The 12,337-nt window shown below is 38.8% G+C and overlaps 1 protein-coding gene across 6 annotated transcripts in view; it reads right to left on the reverse strand.

Annotated features, from left to right (window-relative positions):
* The window catches only part of Mbnl2 (muscleblind-like splicing regulator 2), a 152,569-nt gene that overhangs the window by 32,979 nt on the left and 107,253 nt on the right, over window positions 1-12,337 (reverse strand). For 3 of the 6 annotated variants that reach the window (XM_005374087.2, XM_005374085.2, XM_005374089.2), the window contains exons 4-7: window positions 11,120-11,320; window positions 8,281-8,544; window positions 1,709-1,762; window positions 910-1,063 (exon numbers count right to left, since the gene is read on the reverse strand). In XM_005374087.2, coding sequence (XP_005374144.1) covers window positions 910-1,063; window positions 1,709-1,762; window positions 8,281-8,544; window positions 11,120-11,320 — 673 coding nt within the window. The remainder of the gene's footprint in view (window positions 1-909; window positions 1,064-1,708; window positions 1,763-8,280; window positions 8,545-11,119; window positions 11,321-12,337) is intronic. The other 3 variants (XM_005374092.2, XM_005374091.2, XM_005374093.2) reach the window with 1 other exon arrangement.

Below are 12,337 nucleotides of genomic sequence, written 5' to 3' on the forward strand. Positions count from 1 at the left end.
TGTGTGTGTCTGGATCTATGGTCAACAAAGTGGTCAAAAGGCGGAGAAATGACATGCCTTATACTTTTGTTTCTTCACCTGTAGCTGATCTGTTTTGTTATATTTTTAAAAATCTACTTTTATCTGAATTTTTGGGAGAACCATGTGGAATCCATCCAAGGGGACCGGATGTGTGGTGTGATGCGTGTAAATTGGACCAGCACAGGGAACCTAGGTTTTATAACTTCTCTCAGTTGTACCACCTTGGGAAGTCACTTCTCATGGAGGGGCGCCTCAGTTTTCTCATCTGTAAAACATTTGGATGAGGAGACCACTAAGAACCTTTAAACTCTGTGCTTTTATGATTACTATAATTGAGCTCAGTGAAATAATATTAATGCACCTCATATCATCAAGCATTGGCTAAGAGCTCTACAGATTTGTGAACTTAGTGAAAGCTGAGGAAGATGGAAAAAGAGAGAGAATGGATATAAAAATATGAGTAGAGGATTGCTTTAATTTGAATAGCTTTTAGTGCTCTGAGTAGAAATAGAAAGAAAAGGTTAGTATTTGCTGGAATTGATATTTTTAGGTCATTCAGTGTTAGGGACAAATTTCCATTGTCACATGTAAAAGGTCTTATTTACAAGCTTTGTTTGAATACAAGAAAAACCAGAAGCTCTAACTGCTCTCCGCTTCTCAGAGGTGAATCTGTCACTCAGCCTTATCACATATTTGGCTTTAGAATCCTCAATCTTTAGCTATCAAAGCAAGGTCAATCTGTCTAGATATCTACAACAGTGATACATTTCAGGCTGTATTGTACCTCGGAATGCAAACTAGATTCCACCAAACAGCTTAAAGAAATGAGAAGAAAGCACATGACCGGAAGGACACGAGGACACAGACTGGGACGGTCGGGGCACGCACCTGTGGGGATGAACGCCGTGTGTTGCTGCAACTGCGCGCTGGTCAGAGCCTGCTGGTAGTGCAAGACGCTGGGGTTAAAGACCGGGCTGGCACCGTTGCTTTTTTCAAGTGCTTGTCTCTTTGGTAAAGGATGAAGAGCACCAGGAGGAAAGGCCTAAAAACGAAGAATTCGATAAAATATGTCTAACTTAAAGGAAACACACCTTCCATGTCCACAGAGATCATCAATTGCAACATTCTTTTTTTAAAAAGAAAAAAAATGACAGCTAAGGAGATGCCTCTGCCATGCACCTTAATTTAAACAGCGGCAATGTCGAATGAGTGAGAATTTGTTATTGAGAGCGAAAGCATGATTTCTGTAACCCAAAACAGTAGCATCTCAACTAAGGAAAAGAAAAACTATCAAGCAACAACAACAAAAAAAAATGGTTTCAGCTTTTAAAATGGGTTAAACTATTCTATGGGAAGGAGAAAGAAGCATTTGTGTTATTAATACCTATTCTTTTCTTTAACTAAATGGAAATTTCTTGAATTTAAAGGTTAATAAGAATTATAATAAACATTTTTTGGGCCAAGTAATTTAAATTTGCTTCACTCTTTTGGAAAAGGTATTAAAATTTGTTAGGATTAATTTATTTCACAGATTACATATGAAAATGAGATGACTAAACACCTTATTGAATTTTTTCTATAAATTAATAATAATGATTGTTTGCAACCAATATTTTACAAGTAATACAAATCTCAGATGGTTCTCTGAAAAGCTACATGCAAAGCGAAAGGTGAAAGGTCAAAGTACCAGGTCTACAGTTGCTTCGAGAGGTCGCTTCATTGCTTTGGCAGTCGACTGAGTCTTTTAATAACAGGCAGCGAGCACATGATGGCAGTGGGCCAATGGGATTCAAGCGAATTAACATACAGGTAAACAGCAAGCAGAGGTGCATCATGGGAACGGCATTGCATTGTGGATAGGTGAGAAGGAAAAAAATATTCTGAATGCAATATACAACGTACAAAACACTAGGCATGCACAACAACAAAAATGTTCTCTAAAGAAATGAATATTACACCTTAAATTAGTATTGAAGCAAAAATGCATCTACTATACCTTAGTTAAAAGCATATAAGAGAGTAAAATATAGATGTTTGAAATTCAGGAAAGTTAATTAAAACAGCAGCTCGCATACACACCGTAAGCATTTTTTATATTGCTTCAGAAAAAAATGCAAAACTTTTAAGGGCCATTGGATTGAAGAACTTCTGATAAGTTAGTTTTCCAATATTAAAAAATACTGAAGGCATCAAGTGCAATCTAAGTTGCAAATTTTCATAAAAATAATTTTTAATTTCAGATCTAGCCTAGCAAGATGAAGTAGCAAACTGAGACAAAAAAATTCAGGCAAAAAAATATTCAAACACAAGATTATTTAGGCAAAACTGTTTGAGTTTGGATCTTTATTTTTTGTCTGAATCATGTGGATAATTGTCTCAATTCTTTTCTTCACTCTGCTAGTGTGGGTCTTAAATTATGGACTAAGGTCCCAAGCTTAATCAGTTTTGATTTAAATAATAGGTTTCAAAAATTTCTCACTTTTATTTAGTTTTCCTGTTTCTATGACTAACTTATCGTCCATTCTGTTTTCTACTACATTCGAAATCATAATTTAATTCATCTCAAGCAACTTACCGGATTACACTAAAAATACCCTTTAAAAGGGTATTTAGTGTCCTTGAGTATCAAAAGAATTTCTATTTTGTAATTCTACTTGTACTTTTAGCTATAATTAGTAGAACCAATTAATAAGAAGTGGAAATCTTGGCTAGAGCAAGTACAATAGTTTAAAATAGCAAAGAACTGCTTAAAGATTAGAAGTAAAATAATATCCTTAACTTATAACCACACTTTGGGAAGATAATTTCACTTAACTGAAATAATACCAAATATGGATTGATTTAGACCACAACAAAATTTTTCCTATTCCTTATTAATTACTATTAAAAAAATTTAAAATTCTGTGATGGAATTCTGTGAAAATAAATTCAAACGAAGAGCTCCAATGCAAATAAAAATGAAATATCCCTTTTCTGTTTAGCACAATAGATAAATCCCTAAGGTTTGTCTAAAAATTAAAAATTTGTATTCTGAAATTCTGAAGTGGAACTATGGGATTTGAAATAAAATGGGACAGGACTAAACCCGTAAGATGGGAATAATTAATGATATTTTCCTTGGCAAATAGATGGCTGTTCATTATCGTTTGCTGATTCAGGATAAAAAATATGAAAATGAGAGGAGATAGGTAAAGAGTTATCTGCCAGGGTGGGAGATTCGAAATAAAGTGGGAAGGACCATAGGAAGGAGTGGGATTTAGAATGGTCACCGATGAGAAGTGTTTTGGAAGGTAGTTTTGATACAGGCCATCAAAGCATAGGAAATCAATGCTTTGAAAATAAAATTATGAACACTGAAACCAAATCAGAACAACCCAAGGAACTCAACAACACAGCAGCTTCTGGATATTCTTCCCTCAAATGTGTGTTTGACATTATGAAACGTTTATGATGACACGTTCATTTATAGCCTTTCATCCCTGCATAGTGTTACACTGTTATGTAATACAGGGCTTTGTTTTGTTTTCTGAATTTAAACTACTCTGGTAACTAAAGAAAGCTACGTAGCCTATTGTCACGGAGCACACTGGGAACATTGGGTGGTTAAGTTCAAAATCATTTTGGTCTCAACTTTACAGATTCAATTTTTTCCAGTCCTTAGAATGTACAGAATTAAATGCTACTCGGTGGATTTTTTCAGATATGCTGAGTAGAAGAGACTTCAAAGGCTGTTATTTCCAAACAAAATTTTGATTTAACAAAGCATCATTTAACAAAGTCTCCAAGTAGAATAAGAAATATTAAATATTTCTTTTTAGGCTAGTCATCTGGAAGATTAATATTCTTTTCCTTTTCTTTGTTGAAACCTAATTTTCATAGAATTTAGAATCATCTAGGAGTATAAAGAAACTGACAGCTCTAACGTAAGCACGAAGGAGGTGCCATGCTTGTTCCACTGCATAGTGCATGGTGCGTGTTTGCTTTATCAGATGCAGATGTCTTCTTCCCAAGTAAACTCTGAAGTCTTGCTGGGAAGAGCACACATATTAAGATTAAACATGCCACTCGCCCTGAAGCACATGTGTAGAGTGTACTTGCAAAATCTATGTGGATGAATAATCATATGATAATATGGTTTTCTAGTACACAATATTCTGGTCTGGCTGGGATTGTTTGATGCTGGTATGTTTGCCTACACTGAGATCTTCAGGCTCAGACCCAACCTTAGAGATCAAGGAACCATGTATGCTAGGAGCCTCTTTCGCACCAAAGCAGAGGAATGGGTTTCTCGTAGTTGAGCCCTTACTATGTGCCACTCACATGGCATTTTCCGTTCTTGCATCTGCAACACTTCTGACTTTCTGCTAGCTCTAGGTACCTTCATCTTTGTGCATATGGCTATATGAGCAGGAGGAAGTCCTATGGGCAGTGAGTTTTCCTTTTCTGGTTTGAGGAACAGGCCCACTGCAGGTCAACATTAGCAAACCAAGGGCCCATGCCAGGCATTACAGACAAAGACCAAATTGGAAAGGTCAGGAAATCCTGACAAAAATAATCAGAGCTGCCACTTTAACACGGGATAAAAGGATGTGGATGAGCGGGTTGGAATTCAAAGTTCCTGTCCATGTTTTCTTGAACAATGGAAACTTATCTAGCTGATTGCAGCTTGTCCTGTTTCCTTTTACAAACTGGTTCTCCCCTTGTGCTGCCCCGTGGTGTCTGTGCACGCAGATCAAATACTCTTTGTATTACAACTACCAAAGAGAACTCTGTCTGGCTTATTTTCACATTTTAAAAATTCTAGCAAGGATGATGCTTATGTTTTAAAAGGTAATGTAAAAGAATAAGGCTCAAAAGGAAATAAAAGTGTCTTTTTCTGGAGTCAAAGCTTTAAATTGTGATTAATCAAAGTAAGGGGAAAATCCCCAGATAACAATAAAAATTACGCCATGGAAATGCATTGGATTCAGATGTGGAAGCCAGGTGAATGGAATATTAGTATCTTCTAACTGCAGTCATTGTTCCTATCTCTCTTTTTAAATAAGGAAATAAAATACTAGTTTTCCTTCAGTGTATTGGGTAATCTTCCTACTAGGGTAAGAATACTTTATCTAACTGTACCTAGGCTAGTTTTAAATGAGATTCTCACTTTAACTAGAAATACACGACAGATTCAGTAATTTTCATGTCATTGTCAGAGAGACACTAGCTTTTGTTCTGAAACTACATTCCTTTGGGTTGTCGCTGAAGATGCGGCAGAATCCTTTGACTTCTCAGAACTCCAAATTTGGGCATGGTGTAACAATCTGAGAAACTATGGTAACTAACGCTACTGGCACCCATGGCAGTAACCTTTATACCTCCTGAGGAGTGTAATGAGAAAATGTGTAGGCCAGCCCAGTGCAGAGTACAGCTGAGACTGATTATGAGGCCACGGGATGACCTATTTGTGTAAATGGCCGCTTCTGCCCATATCACCATCAGCCTGGGTCACCTACTATCGACATATGCTAGATGTGTTGTTCCTTCAATGACTGAAATATGTATTGATTGTGGATGTTAGAACTGGTACTTCTAGAAAACAGGCAGATAAACATCAAGGCCCAGTCCTAGAGTCACTATGAGTATCATGGTTTTGTCTTAACAGCTATTTGAGTTATAGGTCCTAGAGTTTCCATATTCCCAGAACCTCATATTATACCCAAGTGGTCAGAAGTGGCCACTGAGATTCAGGCTGCACCAGCTGTAGGTCCTGTCACTCCAACTATAGGGAAAGCCGCCAAAAGGACCTTTAACTATCCCTGCCCATTAGATATGATGTAGAAGAAACTATTTCTTCTCTTGTCCAGAAACGTAAGAATTGGTACCTATAGATATCCACAGCTGTGATCTATCTTACAGAGAGAAGCTGACCTAACTGAGAGTAGTTATCATATCAAGAGAGGCAGGAAAGAAACGGGAGCGATACCACCTGAATTTTAAGTTCCCGGACACAGCCATTCCTAAGCCTCATTTCTCCCTTTTCCTCTCTGAAGACGATGATCTAATAATATCCAACTTTTTCATTTAAACCACGTTAGTTGGGTGTTTGTCTCTTGGAACTACGGTTATGACTGACTAGTCTTGGGAACACCCAGAATACCTGTGGTTTATGTTAGGGTTGACAATGTGAACCTTATGAAAAAACGTGTTCTTAGTGCCCATCAATACATCAATTAGGAAAAGTTGGGGCTGGGCTAAAAAATAATTACAATGAAAAAAAATTTTGCTGTGGAATGATATCTTCACTAAGTGGATGATAAAATGGATTCCATACTGGAAAAATGTAGAAAAGATTCCTTGGTACTCTAAAGAAATTCCTTTTTCATCAACATTGAATCAATAGTATACTTTCATCCTTCTATCCTTTCTTTTGCCCCCAAGTACAACAGATTTTAGAAACTTTTTTCTTTTTTACTAGGACTCTAAAAGGGTGAATTTATCTATATTTTACCGAGCTCATGTGGATGCATACATGCCCATGCCTACAGGAACTTAGAAAATAGCATAATGGCCAATGGCATAAGGAAGAGGAGGACAAGAGGAAAGAACACCAACAGTGTTCAGGATCTCTGAGAAAACAAAACAAAACAAGACAGATGAAGGACCTTCTCACAATGCATAGAGATAAGCTCAGATTAGAAATTAAGCTATATGACCATAGTCACAAGTGATTCTACCTGGGCAGGCTCTGTTCCTTTCCCTCTGCAGCCCTATTGCTTATCACAGGTCCAAGCTTTTCCAAACATTGGTAAATACAATGTTAAATGATGATGAACTTGTTTGTGTAACAGCTACCCCTCCACTTTGGTCAGCTGTCAGGGTATGAGGCCATGGTTGCTAGCTAGTTAGAATAATGTGTTCTCAGATGACACCTCTAAACTATGAAGGCCTATCTACTCTTCCCAAGGGACAAGTGGACACTGTGTCCTTCACAACCCACTAGGTCCACCCTGCATTTCCATAATGTCGTGGAGGAGTGTAATTATTACTTTCACTTTAACCTCACTGTGGGTGTGAAAATCTGGTTGCTTTTGCCTACCCAGTAAGTGCTTGATAGAAAGCAGGACTCGTTGTTCTGAATGAATGAATGCACTGAGAGTTTACTAAAGTAGATTTCTGGTAAACTAGATCTCAATTTAAAGCAAATTAGTTAAAAATATCTGTAACTTAGTGCAAAGTTCTCTGACTTTGATGTGTACTGGAATCACTTTGAGAGGTTTAAAAGCAAAGCCCCTTCCCAAGCCACACCAGACAATTAGATCAGCAGCTTTGGGAGAAGAAATCCAAATGTCAGACCTTTTTACAACCCCAAATGTGGCCAATATGAGAAGCAGTGTTCTAGGTATGTGCTTCTCAAATATTAAACTGCACACAAAAATACCTGGCAATGTTTTAAAATTCAAACTCTTATTCCTAAAAGTCTAGGGGGAGGCCCAAGATTTGGGATATTTAACAGGCACCCCGGTGATTATAAGGATGAAGCTTCTGGTGGCCACGGGACCTCCGGGCTCGCTGAGGTTTGGGAGGTGTAATAGCTTCCAAGGTGAGGACAGTGCCGCACCCCCTGGTCTCTAAGGGACAGGAAAGAGAAGCAAGAAGAAAGCCTGGGTTCAGAGCTCTTTTGTTTTAGTATCATCCAGCACCTTACCATTTTAATGTTCCATGAATTTGTTGTAATAAAATTTAATTGAGGGTTGGGGTGCGGCGGTTGAGCAACGTTGCTCATTGTGATGTTAAAAAAAAGGGGGTGGGTGGGGAAATAGGAACAGGAAGGAGCCAGTCCCAGGCGGGGTCACTTGTTGCTAGGCACAGCTGAACCGCGTCTTCTCTCCTCGCTGGCTGCTGCTGGCCTTGCTGTCCCCAAGCTCGGGGCCCACCTGCGTGTTCTTTGCACGGCCTCCGGACCCCTACCTTAGGAGGACCCCAGTTCGTGCGAGCAGGCTCACAGCAGAACTGGATGTGAACAGACCTCACAGATCCCACTGGGTTCCCTGCACCTTAGGGATTTATTTATTGTGCTGGAGAAGGAAAAGGAAGGGGAAACAAACAGAACGAGAAGGGGAAAAACAACAACGAAACTTAGGCAGCGGAGCAGCGGGGATAGCAGCCCCCCACGTGTCCCGAGAGTCGCGGGGCGCCTAGGTCCTAGCGCGGAAGCGCCGCCTCCCCGCGGGGACGAGCTTGGTGGCGGCGCGGGCGGCGGGTCGCCGCACTTACCATGACTGTGGCCGCGGCCGCGGCTGCCTGGGCGGCCACCGCAGCTTGGTTGGCTTGGTGCTGCGCAGCTTTGATTTTGGCCTGCAAGTGTGCAGGAGGGTGAAAATATTTGCATTTCTCCCTCATGCAACGCCCCTTTATGTAATCCATACAAACGGTTACGGTGTTGTCGTTTGTGTCGATCATGGTGCTGTCTGCGGGGTGTGCAAAGCGGCAGTCGGTCTCTCCCCGGGCACAGTTTCCTCTCTGGAACTCCCTGCATACCTGGGACAGGGGAGAAGAGCGCGCTGCAGAGGACAGGCCAGCGGGAAGGCGCTTTTCCTTCCTTTCCGAGGACGTGGAGACTACGAACTATGCAGAACTCACGAAACCGCAGTGGGCGGCAAACCAATTTGAGATTGGTTTTCCCTTTTTTTTTTTTCCGAGGATGAGTATCGAAATTGAGAAAATCATCTGAAACCTGTAGTTTTGCTAAAAAAACAAAGAGAACTCAAAGCCTCCATTGTCTCCCAGTAGCACAGCACATCATTCCTTGTCTCTCTCTTACTCTGTCTACGCCGACACCCTTGCAATCGCTCGTCAGATTCAATAGGGTTTGTTGTTGTTATTGTTTTGTTTTTGCTTTTGTTTTCGTGAAGCAATAATTTCAACCCCACGAAGTGCGTGCTGCTGCTCTTTCTGCGGCTGGAGGGTGGGATGCTTCTGAATCCCTCTGCTTCTCCCATCCTCACCCTGCTCTGCAGCACAGCTGAGGTCTGTAACCATGGGTCACAGGAACTACCATCCCTGAGACACCAAAACTTCCGCTGCAAGGTCACTATGCTATTTTTGACAGTCCAAACAAATAAAAAGAAAAAGAAAAGCCAACATAAAAACAAAAGATATGGTAAGAGATAAAGGCTAATAAACAAATGGAAGGAAGTTGTATAGTTAGAAGTGTTGATTTTAAAGATCTCTTTAATTCCTAATTCTCCTAATATCTTAAGTAGATAATATTCTTCATCTTTTAGGAATTTGGGGGGATTAAAATTTTATTGATAAAATTTTTTGTTTGAGTGTGAAGAGCACTGTTCATTGTGGCCTGAATATAGAGAACATAATAAGATAAATAACTAGCAGAATTGCTAGCAGAATTGTTAAGTTAATTCTTTTTAGGTTCCGATGCCACTGTCAACATGTTTTTAGTGGTAGTTCACATCTTAGTTACTTGTGACACTACGTGAAAGGTCACTGACATAAAATTCAAGTCCTATATGAGAGTCAGATACCTTTGGGAAATATTGTTTCCTGATCAGTGGCCACGTGGGGTCAAAGGGTAAACAGGGTAAGTCACAAAGTTGTTCATCATTTCCTCCTACTTTGGGAGTTCCATCTTTAGATCATAAAAACGTACAAAGTGAAAATTACTAAGATGTTCACGCAGACGATGAGTAAGCCTTTCTCCACAAATGGGATGATTCCTGTCTGACGGTGTCATAGGTGTGGACAAGCCAGGGTGTCTGGGTGCAGCTGGCTTCATTTGTGGTTTGAAATGAACTGAAAGCTGCTCTGCTACAGTCGTGAATAATTTTTAAATATGTCTTTGTCTTTCAGACCTGCTGGAAAGGACTATTTGTTCCTAACTCCTCTAATTTAATTTGATTTCTGCAACAGTCACTTACTGAACGCTAAACTGCCTTTGGCCCCAGCAGGTGGAGCCCAAAACACTTTTCCAGTCCTATACCAGGTTTATTCTGTGTTCATGGGGATGGGCGAGGGTTAGGTTCTCTTCATCTAGGGATCCATATATTTCACATAGAAGCTGAGTAAAGGAAATATGTCTTTAGAATTATTTGCAGTTTGACATTCTGAATTGTAAAACATTCACAGGATATTAGGCAGCAAATATTTTGTTGCGCTTAAGGTTTATTGAGTTAATATTTAATGTTCATTGGGAGAATATTCTCTAATGATGCAACATTCTAAGGATGTACAGATCACCCAACAACTTTAATTAATAATGGAATTAACGGAGGTCTGTGAAAAATCTATCTGAATCTTTGCACACACTTACAAGATGATTTTATGAATAGCATAGCAATACTGAAGTAAGGTTAATGGTGGATGGATTCTCTAGCTCTGCTGAGACTGAAATTTTATTCAACAAAGTACAGAAAGGTTGCCTTAATTTACAACTTAAAAAGCTGTGTTTTATAAATATATAAGCTTGTTTTCTTGAATTCTATGAAATACTTGAATTTAAGTGCAAGAAAATATTTCAATTAATCACTAAATTTAACTAGCCTCCAATTCCCTCTGTGAGCAAAACTATCGAGGCTGATATTCTGGAACATTCTGGATCAGCCACAGTTATACTTAAAATACTGAAATGTGATTATACCCATTGTTAATAGCTGTAGTCCTATTTATTGCCACCTTGAGTATCCCCCATTGTCATGACTGCCGGGCTCTAGACCATTTCTGGAACTTCTAGAATCTAGTTCTAGAATCACATTCATACGTGTATGAATGCTTGGCAAAGCAGGACGCTATCAGGACTTGGAGCCTTCTTTGTGGCTTGCTTAGTGACTGATTCAATATTCTGTTGGTTACTAAATATTTAGTCCTTAAGCACACATTCTATGTAGCTGATGCTCACTTGTATTAGTTATTATTTTTCCCATACACTAATTTTCTTTATACTTGGCATTAATTTCAAGCCATTTAATTATGAGTAGTTACTGGACAAATGTGCATGTGTATGCATGTTTTTTGGGGAGAACTGAATTATCTCAAACATTCTCTTCCGTAATATACTTCTATCACAAATGCATCTCTAAACACAAACATAATAGAGTACCTCCAATTTGTCAGTCCTGAGAAGTTTCTGAGTTGCAGTTGAGCCCGGGACCGTGACGGGTGGACTTCCGGGAACGATAACGGGTGTGGTAGGCAGAATTTCCGTTGGGACTAACCCAACTCCAGGGGTTACAGGTGCTAAGTAAGGAGCAAAGCTAATAGCCGTATTTGTCCCTATGGCGGGACCTACAGGAAAAGTGGGCTGTTAAAGGAAGACAACACAGGAAAAGGATTTCTTTAGAATAAAACTTTAAACAACTACCAGTGTCATTAGAGCAAAATTTTAAAAATTACCAAGTGTTATTTGAGCAAAATTTATTCACTTATTCATTGCATATGATCATATTTGTTAGCTGTTCAATGGTAAAATGTAAAAGTTTTGTTTAACATTGGTTTTTTGGTTTTGCTTAATAAAAACACAATTCACATAGATCCTCCTTTTCTGAAACCTTGCAAAATATCGGAGAACATATGGGAAATGTTCCCAAAATACGAGAAGTCTAGTTACAAAGAACATATTAAACTTTTGTTCCTATGAAAGTATTCTCAATAAAAGAAAGTAATATTCCATTCTAATTACTTATCATTCCAAACTAATGATACAAAACTAAGGCAGAAAAACCTATGGAGAACAGTGATTAATATTGACTTCTCTTACATGGTTCTGAAAGGGGAAAGAATGAAAGCAATTCTTTATTATACCTAATTTTCAAGATAACCAAGTTTATACATATTCAAAAAGTAGAGCTTATTTAGGGTATTATTTGCCTCAGACTCATCTGTATGTACCCATTTCCTGCACTAGCATGCATATTCCCCAAGTTCATGTGCAGTTTTCATGTAGATCTACTATTTTTTGGCTTTAGATCAACTATGCCTCAATCCAACCTCCTGTTCCTGAAAGGTCGGATAGAAAAGTTTCAAACTTTCAACTGACCAGTTTCTCAATTGGCCATTAAAAATTGGTTTGGTTTTCTAGGTCACAGAATCAACACAGCAGTGATAAGAGTATCTAGTATACTATTAAATGTGTTCTCCATTACTATACTCTTTATCCAGGAATAAGAAGAAATATGCTAGTAGGTTGATGGGATGATTAGTTTTTAAAGCTCTACCAACTAATATGCAAATATGCATTAGACCTTTCAGAAAAGAAATCATGTACATTTAAGGGAACAACAAAGCTGATTTTTCTTTAAAGAACTATTATTTTAAAAAT

The sequence above is a fragment of the Chinchilla lanigera genome, unplaced genomic scaffold (genome assembly GCF_000276665.1).
Source record: "Chinchilla lanigera isolate Chin_1 unplaced genomic scaffold, ChiLan1.0 scaffold00003, whole genome shotgun sequence".
Lineage (NCBI taxonomy): Eukaryota > Metazoa > Chordata > Mammalia > Rodentia > Chinchillidae > Chinchilla > Chinchilla lanigera.